This window comes from Corythoichthys intestinalis, chromosome 4 (genome assembly GCF_030265065.1).
Source record: "Corythoichthys intestinalis isolate RoL2023-P3 chromosome 4, ASM3026506v1, whole genome shotgun sequence".
Classification (NCBI taxonomy): domain Eukaryota; kingdom Metazoa; phylum Chordata; class Actinopteri; order Syngnathiformes; family Syngnathidae; genus Corythoichthys; species Corythoichthys intestinalis.
In genome coordinates this window covers 30796157-30811134 of record NC_080398.1, presented here as the reverse complement: position 1 = coordinate 30811134, position 14978 = coordinate 30796157, and the positions used below count along the sequence as shown (strand labels likewise).

Sequence of the window (14978 nt, the reverse complement as noted above, 5' to 3'; positions counted from 1 at the left end):
CCAAAATATACTGTATATATGTACTGTATATTTATGTCGGAAAACACTCAGGTGACTTGAAGTTCCGCTCTCAGACACCAATTTGGCCAATTTTCAAAATTGTCCGATATGCATGTGTGATACATCATTGGAAAGCTAAAATCTCAATATTCTGGGGGATGAAAATTTTTTTAAAGGAGGGGATTTTTAAAGAAAAAAAAAACTTTAAAAAAGCAAAACCCTAACAGGAGGTGAGAGCACGCGAGAGCAAAATTAAAGACGCCACGATTTTAACGAGCTATTATCGCGTACTTACCTCTTTTCGATCCGAAAACTCCATGTAGCATGTATCACCGAGTGTCGAGAACCAGCTGTGAATGGCCACAGCCAGATTTTTGGCAGATTTTAAGGGTGAAACATGGTCATATATAACAAGGGTCGCGAAGCAGAAATCGCAGACATTAAGGAGTGGTCGAGATGTTCATTTTCATATATTTACTCTTTTAAACATTTTTTATTCAATTTGTCTTTGTTTGGATTGATTATTTATCATCTAACATATCGGAGAAAATGCGACAGTAACAAAAAAAATACAATTTGGCGATAGTTATGAGGTAGATATGCGTGACTTTTTTACAGACACCATTTTTTCCCATTGTGACGTAATTTGTTTAAAAGTTTAAAATACTGTATGCGAGTGAACATTTTTTTATTTTTTAAACGAAATATTAGACATCAATTAATGATTCTAAGCTAAAAATGACAAACATTTTGAATAATAAATATAATTAATTACCTTGGTTTTATGGCTGGGTTGAAACAAAACCGGTTGCGCGACGTCTATAAACGGGGGTTACCAGGTTAAAACGGACAAATAAAAAATAGTTTGGGGGCTTAATGCGCCAGGAATCTGCTATGGCAGCATATAGACATATTGTTCTATCAAACACAACAGTTGTTTTGGCTTAAAATACAGCAGTTTATTTTAAAGAGGTGTGCAAGAGCAGAAACTGCTTTTTCAGCCTTGTCTGTGTTTTCCACCTCACGTATGTACTAAATATAACCATACACTATACAGGTAGTCCCTCGATTACGACATACCGTACTTGCGTGATTTCGACTTGGAGTCCTGTCCGCAATTTTGTCTCCAGTTGTTTTTTGTTGTTGTTTTTTTTAGTCGCCTAACAGCAGAGGTGGGTTGAGTATCCAAAAGTTTTACTCAAGTAAGAGTCGTGTTGCTTGCAAATAATATTACTCAAGTAAAAGTAGTCATCCATAAAATGTACTCAAGTACAAGTAAAAAAAGTATTTGGTGAGAAGAATACTCAAGTAATGAGTAATATTGTGAGTAACTGCTTACATTTTTGTTGGATTTTTTTTTTTAAAATAGTATTTTTTTTCCCCTCTCATAGCAAACTTATCTACAGTGCCTTGCAAAAGCATTCGGCCCCCTTGAATCTTGCAACCTTTCGCCACATTTCAGGCTTCAAACATAAAGATATGAAATTTAATTTTTTGGTCAAGAATCAACAACAAGTGGGACACAATCGTGAAGTGGAACAACATTTATTGGATAATTTAAACTTTTTTAACAAATAAAAAACTGAAAAGTGGGGCGTGCAATATTATTCGGCCCCTTTACTTTCAGTGCAGCAAACTCACTCCAGAAGTTCAGTGAGGATCTCTGAATGATCCAATGTTGTCCTAAATGACCGATGATGATAAATAGAATCCACTTGTGTGTAATCAAGTCTCCGTATAAATGCACCTGCTCTGTGATAGTCTCAGGGTTCTGTTTAAAGTGCAGAGAGCATTATGAAAACCAAGGAACACACTAGGCAGGTCCGAGATACTGTTGTGAAGAAGTTTAAAGCCGGATTTGGATACAAAAAGATTTCCCAAGCTTTAAACATCTCAAGGAGCACTGTGCAAGCCATCATATTAAAATGGAAGGAGCATCAGACCACTGCAAATCTACCAAGACCCGGCCGTCCTTCCAAACTTTCTTCTCAAACAAGGAGAAAACTGATCAGAGATGCAGCCAAGAGGCCCATGATCACTCTGGATGAACTGCAGAGATCTACAGCTGAGGTGGGAGAGTCTGTCCATAGGACAACAATCAGTCGTACACTGCACAAATCTGGCCTTTATGGAAGAGTGGCAAGAAGAAAGCCATTTCTCAAAGATATCCATAAAAAGTCTCGTTTAAAGTTTGCCACAAGCCACCTGGGAGACACACCAAACATGTGGAAGAAGGTGCTCTGGTCAGATGAAACCAAACTTGAACTTTTTGGCCACAATGCAAAACGATATGTTTGGCGTAAAAGCAACACAGCTCATCACCCTGAACACACCATCCCCACTGTCAAACATGGTGGTGGCAGCATCATGGTTTGGGCCTGCTTTTCTTCAGCAGGGACAGGGAAGATGGTTAAAACTGACGGGAAGATGGATGCAGCCAAATACAGGAACATTCTGGAAGAAAACCTGTTGGTATCTGCACAAGACCTGAGACTGGGACGGAGATTTATCTTCCAACAGGACAATGATCCAAAACATAAAGCCAAATCTACAATGGAATGGTTCAAAAATAAACGTATCCAGGTGTTAGAATGGCCAAGTCAAAGTCCAGACCTGAATCCAATCGAGAATCTGTGGAAAGAACTGAAGACTGCTGTTCACAAACACTCTCCATCCAACCTCACTGAACTCGAGCTGTTTTGCAAGGAAGAATGGGCAAGAATGTCAGTCTCTCGATGTGCAAAACTGATAGAAACATACCCCAAGCGACTTGCAGCTGTAATTGGAGCAAAAGGTGGCGCTACAAAGTATTAACGCAAGGGGGCCGAATAATATTGCACGCCCCACTTTTCAGTTTTTTATTTGTTAAAAAAGTTTAAATTATCCAATAAATTTTGTTCCACTTCACGATTGTGTCCCACTTGTTGTTGATTCTTGACAAAAAATTAAAATTTTATATCTTTATGTTTGAAGCCTGAAATGTAGCGAAAGGTTGCAAGGTTCAAGTGGGCCGAATACTTTTGCAAGGCACTGTATATGAACTGTTGATATAATGATACTGTACAATAACCCATTACATAACCACATCAAGCCAAAGGAAAAAGAAAAAAAAAAAAAAAACACCATTGACTTCCGGCGAGAGAAAAAAAAAAGGACAGAAATGAAGCATTATTCGTTGTACTGTGATGTGGCTGTACTGTATATTATTCAGGATGTTTATCTTTTAAAATAAATTATTATGATTTAGAATTACCGTATTGGCCCAAATATAAGACGACCCTTATTACAAGATGATCCCCTTTTTCAAGACTCAAGTTTGAAAAGACTTTTTGAACACCAAATTAATTTTTATACAGAAAATAATTACAGTACATCCGAAACAAATGATTATAACAATATATTTGAGAGAAAAAGCATGTTATTTTGCCTCATTCAAATCCTAATATCTGAACATTTAAATATGTAAACTAAAGTGCAATCACATTCGTAAATGAATGGCTTCTGGTTTTTGAAATGTAAATAAACCAATCTATTGTGATTAAAACAACAAAATTGCAATAACTGCATTAACCATCAAAGTGAAGTCTAACTGTAACTGTAGTCTTGAAACTACTCTGAATAAGGAAAAACATTGCAATAAAATAATGCAAACTGATTAAACTTGAGAGTAGCTGAAATCTGTCATGACAGAACATCGCTTCAATGATATCTGGCGCCCTCTAGCGTCGTGAATGGGTATAATGTCTAGACCGCGAATATAAGACGACCCAATTTTTTCAGTCTTATTTCAATGCAAAAAACACAGTCTTATATTCAGGCCAATGCGGTATATATTTACTATTGGTATTGGCATTAGAAATAAGCATTCCTCACCTGTGGTCGTCTCGGTACCACTCAAAGGAGGCAGGGGGCACCGCCATGGCTTCGCAGCGCAAGACGACCGCCTTCCCCAAGTGGGCGGGCAAGTTCTTCATATCAGTGATGCTGGGTGGGTCTTCGTTGGAAAACAAAAACAAGGTAGTTTAGAGTCACATAACCGGATGCCAATGTACCGGGTGCATTTACAGTTGACGTTGACTTTGACTTTGCGCTGGTCGGGCGGGGCCACGCCATTGTGGGTGATGCACTCATAGTCTTCAGCCTGTTGACGCTTGATCTCCGTTATGTCCAGGAACTCGCCCTCACTCACCAGACCGTCTGCTCGCCACACATGGAATACAAACAAAAATGAAAAACAACAATAGATATTAAGCAACGGAATAAAATTGAATAAAGTTGTTTAGATTGGGCACATAGATAAAGGTTGACTTTTGTGTGTATGTGTGGGGGGGCAAAACATGTTGATGACCCTGAAATGCAATGTCCGCAATAACATTTTTGTAAAATACAGGTAGTCCTCGGGTTACGAACGAGTTCCCTTCCTATGCTGGCGACATGACCCGAATTTACTAATAAATTGGAATTAACCCTTTGAGTACCCTTAAATCTCAAAATACAGTAGCTATCCAAAAACATGTGGCGACAATGATGATGATAAAAATCCATTTATAAAATTATACATCTTATACACAGGGGCGTTACCAGTGGGGAGCAGGGGTGGGCAGTGCCCGCCCACGGACACGCTCTGCCCACCCAAAGAAAACTGGATGTAATACTAACGGCAGTCGGGGCACCGCGAATGGTATCCCATTCATATAGTACTGATGTGTTCTCATTCACCTTAAAAAAAAAGAAATATTGGTTTTGTTCCTAGGGGGCGCTACACATATTTACGTATATATATATATATATATATATATATATATATATATATATATATTTTTTTTACATTTTAAGTTTTCACCAGTGTTCACCTGCCTGTTGAGTTTGATGAGTTTTGAAGCATTCTGAGAGGGTCAAAGTATATTGAGGTAGATTTGTGTCATTATTCAATCCCCCAAAAAAGTTGCTTCAATCAAAAAAAAAGTTGCTTCAATCAAAATATATATAAATATATATTTTCAATCGAAGAAAAAATTACTTTAATTAAAAAAAAAAAAAAAAATAAAAAAAAAAAATGTGTTTGAATGCAAAAATAAATTTGAAACGCAAAAAATATATTTGAAAACTATTTTTCTTTGATGGATTTTTAAAATTTTTTTTAAGTCAAGTTCTTTTTGATTGAAACAACATTTTTGATTGAAGTCATGTAATTTTGCGTTTGGACCACATTTTGGCTAGGACATTTGTGTCTTTATTATTCAATCAAATAAGTTGCTTCAAACAAAAAAAAAAAATGTTTTCAAAAGAAAAATCACTTCAATCAAAAATTAAAAAAAATTCAATCGTAGAAAAAAAGGTTTGAATGTGAAAAAATATTTGAGACTCAGAAATTCGCATTTGAACACTTTATTTTTCATTCAAACTGTTTTCTTTGATTGAAGCAATCCTTTTTGTGTTTGAGCCATATTAGGAGTAGGACATTTGTGTCTAAATCATTCAATCGCAATAAAAGTTGCTTTAATCAAAAAACTATTTTTAATCAAAGAAAAAAAATCATTTGCAAAAATATATATTTTTGAAAATGTTTTTTTATTTGAAATATATATATATTCATTCATTCATTCATTTTACATGCCGCTTTTCCTCACAAGGGTCGCGGAGGTGCTGGAGCCTATCCCAGCTAACTACGGGCAGTAGGCGGGGGACACCCTGAACTGGTTGCCAGCCAATCACAGGGCACAAGGAGACATACAACCATTCACGCACACACTCATACCTACGGACAATTTAGAGTGTTCAATCAGCCTACCATGCATGTTTTTGGGATGTGGGAGAAAACCGGAGTTCCCGGAGGAAACCCACGCAGGCACGGGGAGGACATGCAAACTCCACACAGGAAGGCCGAAGCCCGGGATTGAACCCTTGATCTCAGAACTGTGAGGCAGCCGTGCTAACCACTCAGCCACCGTGCCGCCATATATATATATATATATATTAGGGCTGGGCGATATGGCCTTAAACATGTATCACGATAAATTGAGCAGATTTATCTCGATAACGATAAATGACGATAAATTCGCCCAAGCGTACTGTTATATAATTTGAAAATCTGAATCAATGCATGAAATACAGATTAACTGTTTCTTGTTGATTTATTTACCAGCATTCAATTTCATATACTGTATTTAACAATTGTACATGCAGTCTAAACATTAAGTTTATAAAAATGTAATGTAAGCAATAAGAATTCAAGTATGAACATTTATAACAGCGTGTATGACTTGAACAATGTACATTATCAAAATCAATATGCCTGTGCAAACATGTCATTGTAACACAAATGACTTGCATCTTGAACAGTACACTTCAAAAAGACAACTTATTGTTAATGGCTGCTGTGACATAATTATTAAATACAAGTGTTTACATTATGGTTTCAGGGTCCCCCCCAGTGCATTTTTTTAACAAATGCACGCACAAATGAACCCCCAAACAAACAGAGAGAGACACACACACATTAAAGCTATATTGATCTTCTTCAAATGAAACGCTTAAGATTTTATGATAGCAATTATGACACAGAAATAAGCACATACAGAAAAATAGCTGGGGCCATTTCTCGATCATTATAAGTTTCGCCGTTGGATTGTACTTTAAGCTGAATGCTTTACCATCACAAAAGCTATCAGAGGAATCACACACAGACAGATACAAAATAATGCCACATAGTAATTGCTAGATGCAGTCCGTGCCCAATCCACTCATTAAGTTCAGCCGTTTCGACAAGTTAGAGCCGCTATCCGACTACATCACGTTCATTTGTAGCGTTAGCCGCTAGCTAGCGTTAGCCTGGCTACCAGTAGAAAGCACTGAAAGCACCATCTCCGGAAATCGTGAGAACAGCAGGGAGGACAGCGGGTGAAAGCCCGTCTAGATGCCACCAAGAGTCTACTAAATGTCGGTTAAAAGTTTGGTGAACCTCCCTTAAGCCACACTCCATCACGTTTTGCTTGTAGCGTTAGCTGCTAGCGTTAGCTTACTGGGCTTTGTTTGATTGGCTCCTTGATGATCACGTGACTCCCTACGTAAGCCCATTGACTGTTTCTTAAAGGGGAATGAACATAGACGAACAACACAGAATCAAAGCGGGATGAAAAGACTATATTTCCTTGTTTTATTAATTTACCGAATTTACCGACATGGTCAAAATTACGTCGGTCATCGTTAAGAATTTCGGTGACGGTAAATTTTCGGTTTACCGCCCTGCTCTAATATATATATATATATATATATATATATATATATATATATATATATATATATATATTATTGAAGTGTCACTTTTTTTGAAAAGCAAAATGTTTTAAAAAAAGTCATAAAAGTAGGGCTCAAAGCGTCGGCAGGACAAAGAATGACTGCTAGGGAGCGCTACATAGTGTATTTGAAAGATTGCACCTGTCTTGAACTGCCTGCCGATTTTGGTGCATTTTGAAGCATTCTAAGGGGGTCAAATTGAGCTCAAAGGGGCTGCGAAACAAAGAATAACTATAGTAATAATGATAAAACCCAGGAACTACAATAGTTTACCTAAAAAAAAACATTGTCACATGCATGTCCATACTGTTTAGTTATGGATGTGTTCTAAGTCATATAAAATCAAATCAACTTTTATTATTTTTTTTAGACCAAATCACAACCACAGTTATCTCAAGGAGAAAACAAAACATGTTTTAAGGTGCAGTAGCCCTACGCTGGATTTCGACCAACTTGAGCATTGTAGATCCCCCCCCGGTAAGACTAATGCCCACCCACACCTGGCATCCTGGTAACACCACTGCATATAAGTTTTTTTGCTTTTTTTTTTTAATTATACTGTTGAAAGAAAAATGTAAAAAACATGTTTTTCCAATCGTGTTGAAACTGGATCAATACATTGAACATTGAACTTTCCTTTTTCTCATCTAAAAGTTTAAACTAATATTTAATTTTTTCTATTTAGTTTATAAGAAGGGGTAGATTTTCTTTCACACCTTTTACCTTTTAAATTGATTTTTTTGTCTTTTTTCCCCTCTTAATTTTCACAAGTAAACTAAATGAATGTTTAATGTTGTTTAATGCGTTAATATTTTTCCTACACTTTTTCCCTCCTCTTTTAAAAAGGCCATTTTTTAAAGTATTTCCCTTTATTTTATGTTTAAAAATGTATGAATCAAAATTGAAAAAATAAAATCCCCTTTCCTTTTTTTATTTTTATTTATTTATTCATAGAAGTAAGCTCAATAAACCTTTATTGTTTTTTTTCCCTCTTCACATCACTTTGACAAAGTCCCGGGAGCCTATGCTCCTGGACAAAGTCTCGCAAAGGGAGGTGGAGGGCAGCTGCGCTTAGAGTTATTGTCGACGTCCCGCAAGAGTTTTCATTGGCCAACAAGAAAGAACACGATCACATCCCACCCGCCCTCTTCCTATTAAAGGGGGTAACCTACGGAACGAGACCATATACATCATCTATGACAAGGAAATCCTTCTCTTGGATTGTTGCTGTCAATCAGAAACACGCGCAGGCATTCTCCTCACTACACACAAAAAAATCCAAGCTAAATGCCGCTATTATTCACGTCAGAGATTATCACACCGCCTCTAATTGAAGATTAGAGCCAGAGGATTATTAGCGTGGGTACCGAGCCGGAGACGACGATTCTGGGAACGGACGGGAAGGGAAACCGAAGTGTTTGCCTGTGGCTGATAGGCTCGCTGCGGTGCTGCTCACTGGTCGCATTAGTCACGTCAACGGTGTGCCTGTATGTGACATCACTGGCGACAAAAGCAGGAGGAAAGACGGATTTAGGGCAAACGTGCGGAGAAATAAACAGTTAGAGGCGATGGGGGTTGAGGAGAATACATGACACACAGTACTAGAGGATAAAAGGCGTACAGAAATATTATTATATAGGACTCGAGGGTAAGCCCGGTAGACACGTACAGATAATCAGCCTATTTTTGTCACGATTTTGCACTTCTCGACCAAGGACGACAAACGCCAGCTTGTTTTATGCCTCCGGTGGTCCATGGTATGTTGGGAAAAGATTTCTGTTGATAATAGGGTCCAAAACAGGTCACGGCTGACAGTCTTTAAATATTCAACAAGATGAATATTTACAACCAGGAATCGCTATGTGTGTGGGGAAAGCTAACATCTCTCAGAATCAAATCATTTTGTGAACTGTGACATGAAATGGAATGTAGGAAGAAGACACGTGGGCGGTCTGTAACAGGTAAACAATCTTTTACAATTGGAAAATGTGTGTAGAAGAGTTCTGACACCGTTATTCAATATTTCTGAAGTGGTCGAGTCTCTAAACTGAACAAAACAATCTGCTAAGTCCTTTTGAATACCATAAACTTCCCATTTCTGACTGCATTTGTCATTGACTTCTGTAGATATGAGAGGACAGATTTGTCTCTAGGGTTGAACACATCAACAATGCAACGCAGCCTTCAAAATGTGTTGAGAATAAGTTTCTCCTGATAATAGGGTCCGGAATAGTTCTGGGCAGACAATCGTGAATATTAAAAATGATGAATATTTACGACCAAAATCTTCATGTATTGAATATTGTGTCACATGTTGGCAACCGGCAGGTGGAAATACAGTGGTATGAAAAAGTGTCTGAACCTTTTGGAATTTCTCACATTTCTGCATACAATCACCATTAAATGTGATCTGATCTTTGTCAAAATCACACAGATGAAAATACAGTGTCTACTTTAACTAAAACCACCCAAAAATGTATAGGGTTTCATATTTTAATGAGGATAGCATGCAAACAATGACAGAAAGGGGGAAATAAGTAAGTGAACCCTCTACCTAAGGAGACCTAAAGAGCAACTGAAACCAAATTTTACCAAACATTTTAAGTCAGGTGTGTGTTCAATCACTGATGAGTGGTTTAACGTTGCCCTGCCCACTATAAAACACAGACCTGGTAGGAAATGTCTTGATGAGAAGCATTGTCTGATGTGCATCATGGCTTGGTCAAAAGAGCTGTCTGAGGACCTGCGATCAAGTTTTGTTCATTCGTTTAACGATGGGAAAGGATACAAAAACATCCCTAGTCATCAATCGACAGTCAGAGAAGTCGTCTACAAATGGAGAGAGTTTGGCACTGTTGCTTCTCTCCTAAGGAGTGGCCTTTTACCAAAGATGATGCCAAGAGTTCAGTGCAGAATACTCACTAGAGGGTCTGCTAAAGACTTACAGAAATCACTGGCACAGTCCGATATCTCTGTGCACACATCAACTATACGTAAAACTACGGCCAACAATGGTGTTCATGGGAGGATGTCACGGTGGAAGCCACTCCTGTCTAAAAAAAACATTGTTGCTAATTTAATGTTCGCAAAAAGGCACTAGGACACTCTACAGAGGTTTTAGGAAAATATTTTGTGAACTAATGAAACCAAAGTTTAATTGTTTGGGAGTAAAACATAACGTCATGTGTAGAAGAAAAATGGAACAGCTCACCAACATCAACACTTTAGCCACACCGTGAAGCATGGTGGAGGGAGCATCATGATTCGGGGCTGTTTTGCTGCCTCAGGGCCTGGACAACTTGCAATTATTAATGGAAGAATGAATTCAAAACTTTATCAGGATGTTTTGCAAGAAAACCTGAGGCCCACTGTCAGACAGTTGAAGCTAAAAAGAGGATGGATGCTGTAATTATTGACATCAACAATGGCGAGTTACTAGTTTATTTTTTTGATTGAAAATTTTACAAATTTTATCAAAACGAAAACATTAAGAGGGGTTTTAATATAAAATTTCTATAACTTGTACAAACATTTATCTTTTAAGAACTTCAAGTCTTTCTGTCCTTGGATCGCTTTAACAGAATGTTAATGCCATCTTGTTGATTTATTGTTATAATAAACAAATACAGTACTTATGTACAGTATGTTGAATGTACAGTATATATCCGTCTTGTGTCTTATCTTTCCATTCCAACAATAATTTACAGAAAATTATGGCATATTTCATAGATGGTTTGAATTGCGATTAATTACGATTAATTAAATTTTAAGCTGTGATTAACTCGATTAAAAATTGTAATCGTTTGACAGCTCTATTATATTTTATATAATATAAATAAACCTCCCAGATCTGTGAAATGAAATGGAATATAGGAAGAAGAAATGTGGGGGGTCTATAACAGGTAAACAATTTCTTACAATTGGAAAAATGTATCTACTAGAGTTCTGACATCATAATTGATAATAAACATTCTCAATTGCTTGACTCAATAAACTGAACACAACAGTCCAAAAAGTCCTTGGATTGGGCATACCAAAGATTTCCCATTTTTGATTTGGTCATTCATTTGAATTTTGAACTTGTTGCTCTGTTGGGTTGAAGACAACAACTGTTACTTGGTACTGGTAATGGTCAGAACCCAACTGGTTAAGTGTCTTCAACTACACAAAGATTTGAACCATAAGATTGTACACAACAATCTTTCATGTCCTTCAGTTTGAACAGAATCCCTGGTGGATAAACGTGCCACTTCTGGCACTAAGTGTCACAAACATCAACAGGAGAGTACCCTTAACCCTGATTTGAACTTGCACTTATTGGGTTGGAAAGAAAAAACTCCCAGAATAGAGGAAGAGGAAGGAAGGGAAGCTGCAAAGGGGGCGACAAGTAATGATGATGATATCTGACTGCAGCCAGCGGGCAGGCACTGGTACAATGCTGTATAAAAATACAACTCCATCAAGCACTTAGGAGCTTTGGAAGGAGCTTGACTCCTGACCACCTGGAGAGGAGGCGGCTGGGATGAAAGTGAAAGAAGGTTTTCCGGGGTTCAGCACTACAGAGTGTTTTCCGGCACTTTGAGCCAGAGAAGATCACTTGAGCTCTCAGCACCTCTTGTCTTTTCACATTCTAGTAACAACACAGAGAAGAAAATGACTGATGGCAGGTTATTATGGAATATGATGTAGATTTTAGTATGAGACGAAAACCCACTCAAAATGTTCTCGTGTCTAAGTTTCTCTGGCATTAAAAAAACTTGTCCCAACGCATACTCTAACACCCTAACTTGAAACACTTACCCTCACTTTAACGATGGCAAAAAACCTAATCCCGAATATTTACCATTACCCTAATACAGTACCTACCCTAACCTTAAACTCCAAAATATAAATTTAATCTGGAATAACCCTGCTCCTAAAACCCGAGCCCGACCCTAACGTCAAAACATCCTAACTGTAACCCAACCCATAATCAAAATTCGATAACGAGATTTCTTCCATTTTTTTTTTTTAATCTCCTCTTCCTATTTCTCATCACCCTTCCCCTTGTTTTTACTTTTATTAAAAAAAAAAAAAATCCTTCCATCCATTCAAAAGAAAAAAAAATAATTTCATCACCCACCTATCTCATCCTAATCCTAACATCAGCCCTCTTCTTCGCTCACCGTCCCTCTTTCACCTAACACTAAACCCCTTTTGGCTCAAGGATCTCATCAGGATGCCTTCTGGACAATCCTGTAGTGAAGTGCTATGGGCATGTCCCGCCGAGACCATGTCGACCAATTCAGAGCCAGCCCTCAGCATAGACAAGGTAGCCTGTTGCCTTGGGCGGCATCTAGTGCAGGGGGTTTCAAATTGCTTTGGAGGTAAAAAAATACGCATGCTACTGTAAAGCATGGCGGGGCAGTATGCGTGCATAAAAAGTAAAAAAGGAAGTTGACTTCCACTTATGCACTTTTAATTCACAAAAAAATTAATAAGTCCAGCTAGACCAATCGTCACTCGGGAGTACAACGGGCCACGCACATGCGGTCACAATTGACTCCAACAGGAAGAGTAGCAACAGAAGAAAAAAAATGAACATAAATAAAGAGACGCCACCGCATGTTGGATGTCGTAAGGAACACAGATGTGACAGTTACAAAGTCCCCCCCAATGAGAAAAAGGCTGTCCACAGCCATTTACAGCTGAAGATGAACCATAAAACAGCTAAACAGCATCCTATACATAGACAACTATAAAGGCTGAAATGCTACGTAGGCCAATGAAAACAAATACACTGTGAAACTTTCTTCTCTTTGAACTGCAAAAGCATGGAAAACATGAACCTCAATTACAACAACAAACATGGGCAAATACGGTAACCAAATTAACACATGACAAACACAAAGAAGAGCCACACAAAACAGTGCCAATGGCCAGAAATGGCTCAATCCTGGTCAAGTCTGTCGGTGTGAAAGGCATTGGTCCATTTACTATCAGCCCAACCTGACGTCATTCTGGGGCAATGTTTGGGCCTGAGGTCATATCGCCTCGAGCATCCAGGAAATAGACGTATCCTAAGCCAGAGTTGAAAAAGCGGTCAGACCGTCGCATTCCAAGAAATAGACAGATCCCCCTCACGTCAATGCTGCAGCTGCGGTTGGGAAAACTCCAATTATCAGAAGCACAGGGCTCACCAACAACCATCCACGTGAGGCAGGCGAAGTTACGTTACGATCCAAAACTTGACTGAGGTCCAAGAAAAAAACGTTCGGGCGCCATTTGTAACGCGTGGCAGGGCAGGATGTGTGCATAAAAAGTAAAAAAGGAAGTAGACTTCCACTTATGCACTTTTAATAGACAAAAAAATTAATAAATCCAGCTCGACCAATCGTCACTCGGGAGTACAACGGGCAGTGTTGTGCACGAACGCGTTCAATGAACGATCGTTCATGAACACGTTCATATTTTGGGTGAACGTGAATTGAACGCATCATATTTCTGTCTCATGAACGTTACTGTGAACGCGCTCATTCTAGCGGTTGTGAGCGGTGCTCATAACTTCGTTCATGAGTTCATCACATTTAGAGCCTAACCGACAAAACTGCATATAAAGCCATAGGCTAAAAACACACAATAAAAAAATTAACCTTAAAAGCGGAAAATTATCCAACCTGGCAACCCAAGCTGCCTGTCACGGCCGTATCGTTTAAGCAAATACGTCATCACAACAACGGCAGCATGGACACAGAAGCTGGCAGCTCTCGAAACCCGGCCCGCTCAGAGCAACTTTCTACACAGTACCAGCATTTAAAAGTTTTACGAAAAAGTCAGTACCAACCCGGATGGCAAAAATATAACGTTTACTTGTAAACTTTGTCCACCTGGATTGAAGAAGACCGTCCGTACGTCGGTAACGTCTTTAGCCAACCATAAACGACACATCGAAATAAAGCATGCGACAAGCCTTGCTAGGTATCTGCGACTGCGAGCATGTGCGATTAAGAAAGAGACGGCAACGGTTGGCCAGAGCAGTCTGAGGGCTGCCCCCTCACTGCTAGTGTAAACCCTGGTTGGAGAAGGATTTGAAATTGAATATGAAGATGAATCTGACACATAGTTTCAGTGTTAAAAAGGATACATGAATTGCTGTCTGTGGTTCTATATGGACACTGCCAATAATAGCTTGCAACAATTTTTGGCGAACAAAAAGAACTAAACTACAAAAGTTCATTTTTTGGAACCATGAACTTTAGTTCAAAATTTTGAATGATGAACTATGAACTGAACAGTTCATTTTAAAATTTGTGAACTGCAATTTGAACTACTTCATGTAGAAAATGAACTTTCCCAACACTGACAACGGGCCATGCACATGTGGTCACAATTGACTCCAACAAAAAGAGAGTAGCAACAGAAGTAAAAAAATGAACATAAATAAAGAGACGCCACTGCATGATGGATGTCGTAAGGAACACAGATGTGACAGTTACAAAGTCCCCCCCGATGAGAAAAAGGCTGTCCACAGTCGTTTACAGTTGAAGATGAACCATAAAACGGATAAACAGCATCCTAAATATAGACAACTATAAAGGCTGAAAGGCCATTATAAACAAATGCACTGTGAAACTTTCTACTCTTTGAACTGCAAAAGCATGGAAAACATGAACCTCAATTACAACAACAAATATGGGAAAATA

The 14978-nt window shown here is 38.4% G+C and overlaps 1 protein-coding gene across 2 annotated transcripts in view; it reads right to left on the bottom strand.

Moving 5' to 3' along the window:
• iglon5 (IgLON family member 5) overlaps positions 1-14978 on the bottom strand; it is a 424128-nt gene that overhangs the window by 18320 nt on the left and 390830 nt on the right. For both annotated transcript variants that reach the window (XM_057833795.1, XM_057833794.1), the window contains exons 5-6: positions 4066-4197; positions 3874-3994 (exon numbers count right to left, since the gene is read on the bottom strand). In XM_057833795.1, coding sequence (XP_057689778.1) covers positions 3874-3994; positions 4066-4197 — 253 coding nt within the window. The remainder of the gene's footprint in view (positions 1-3873; positions 3995-4065; positions 4198-14978) is intronic.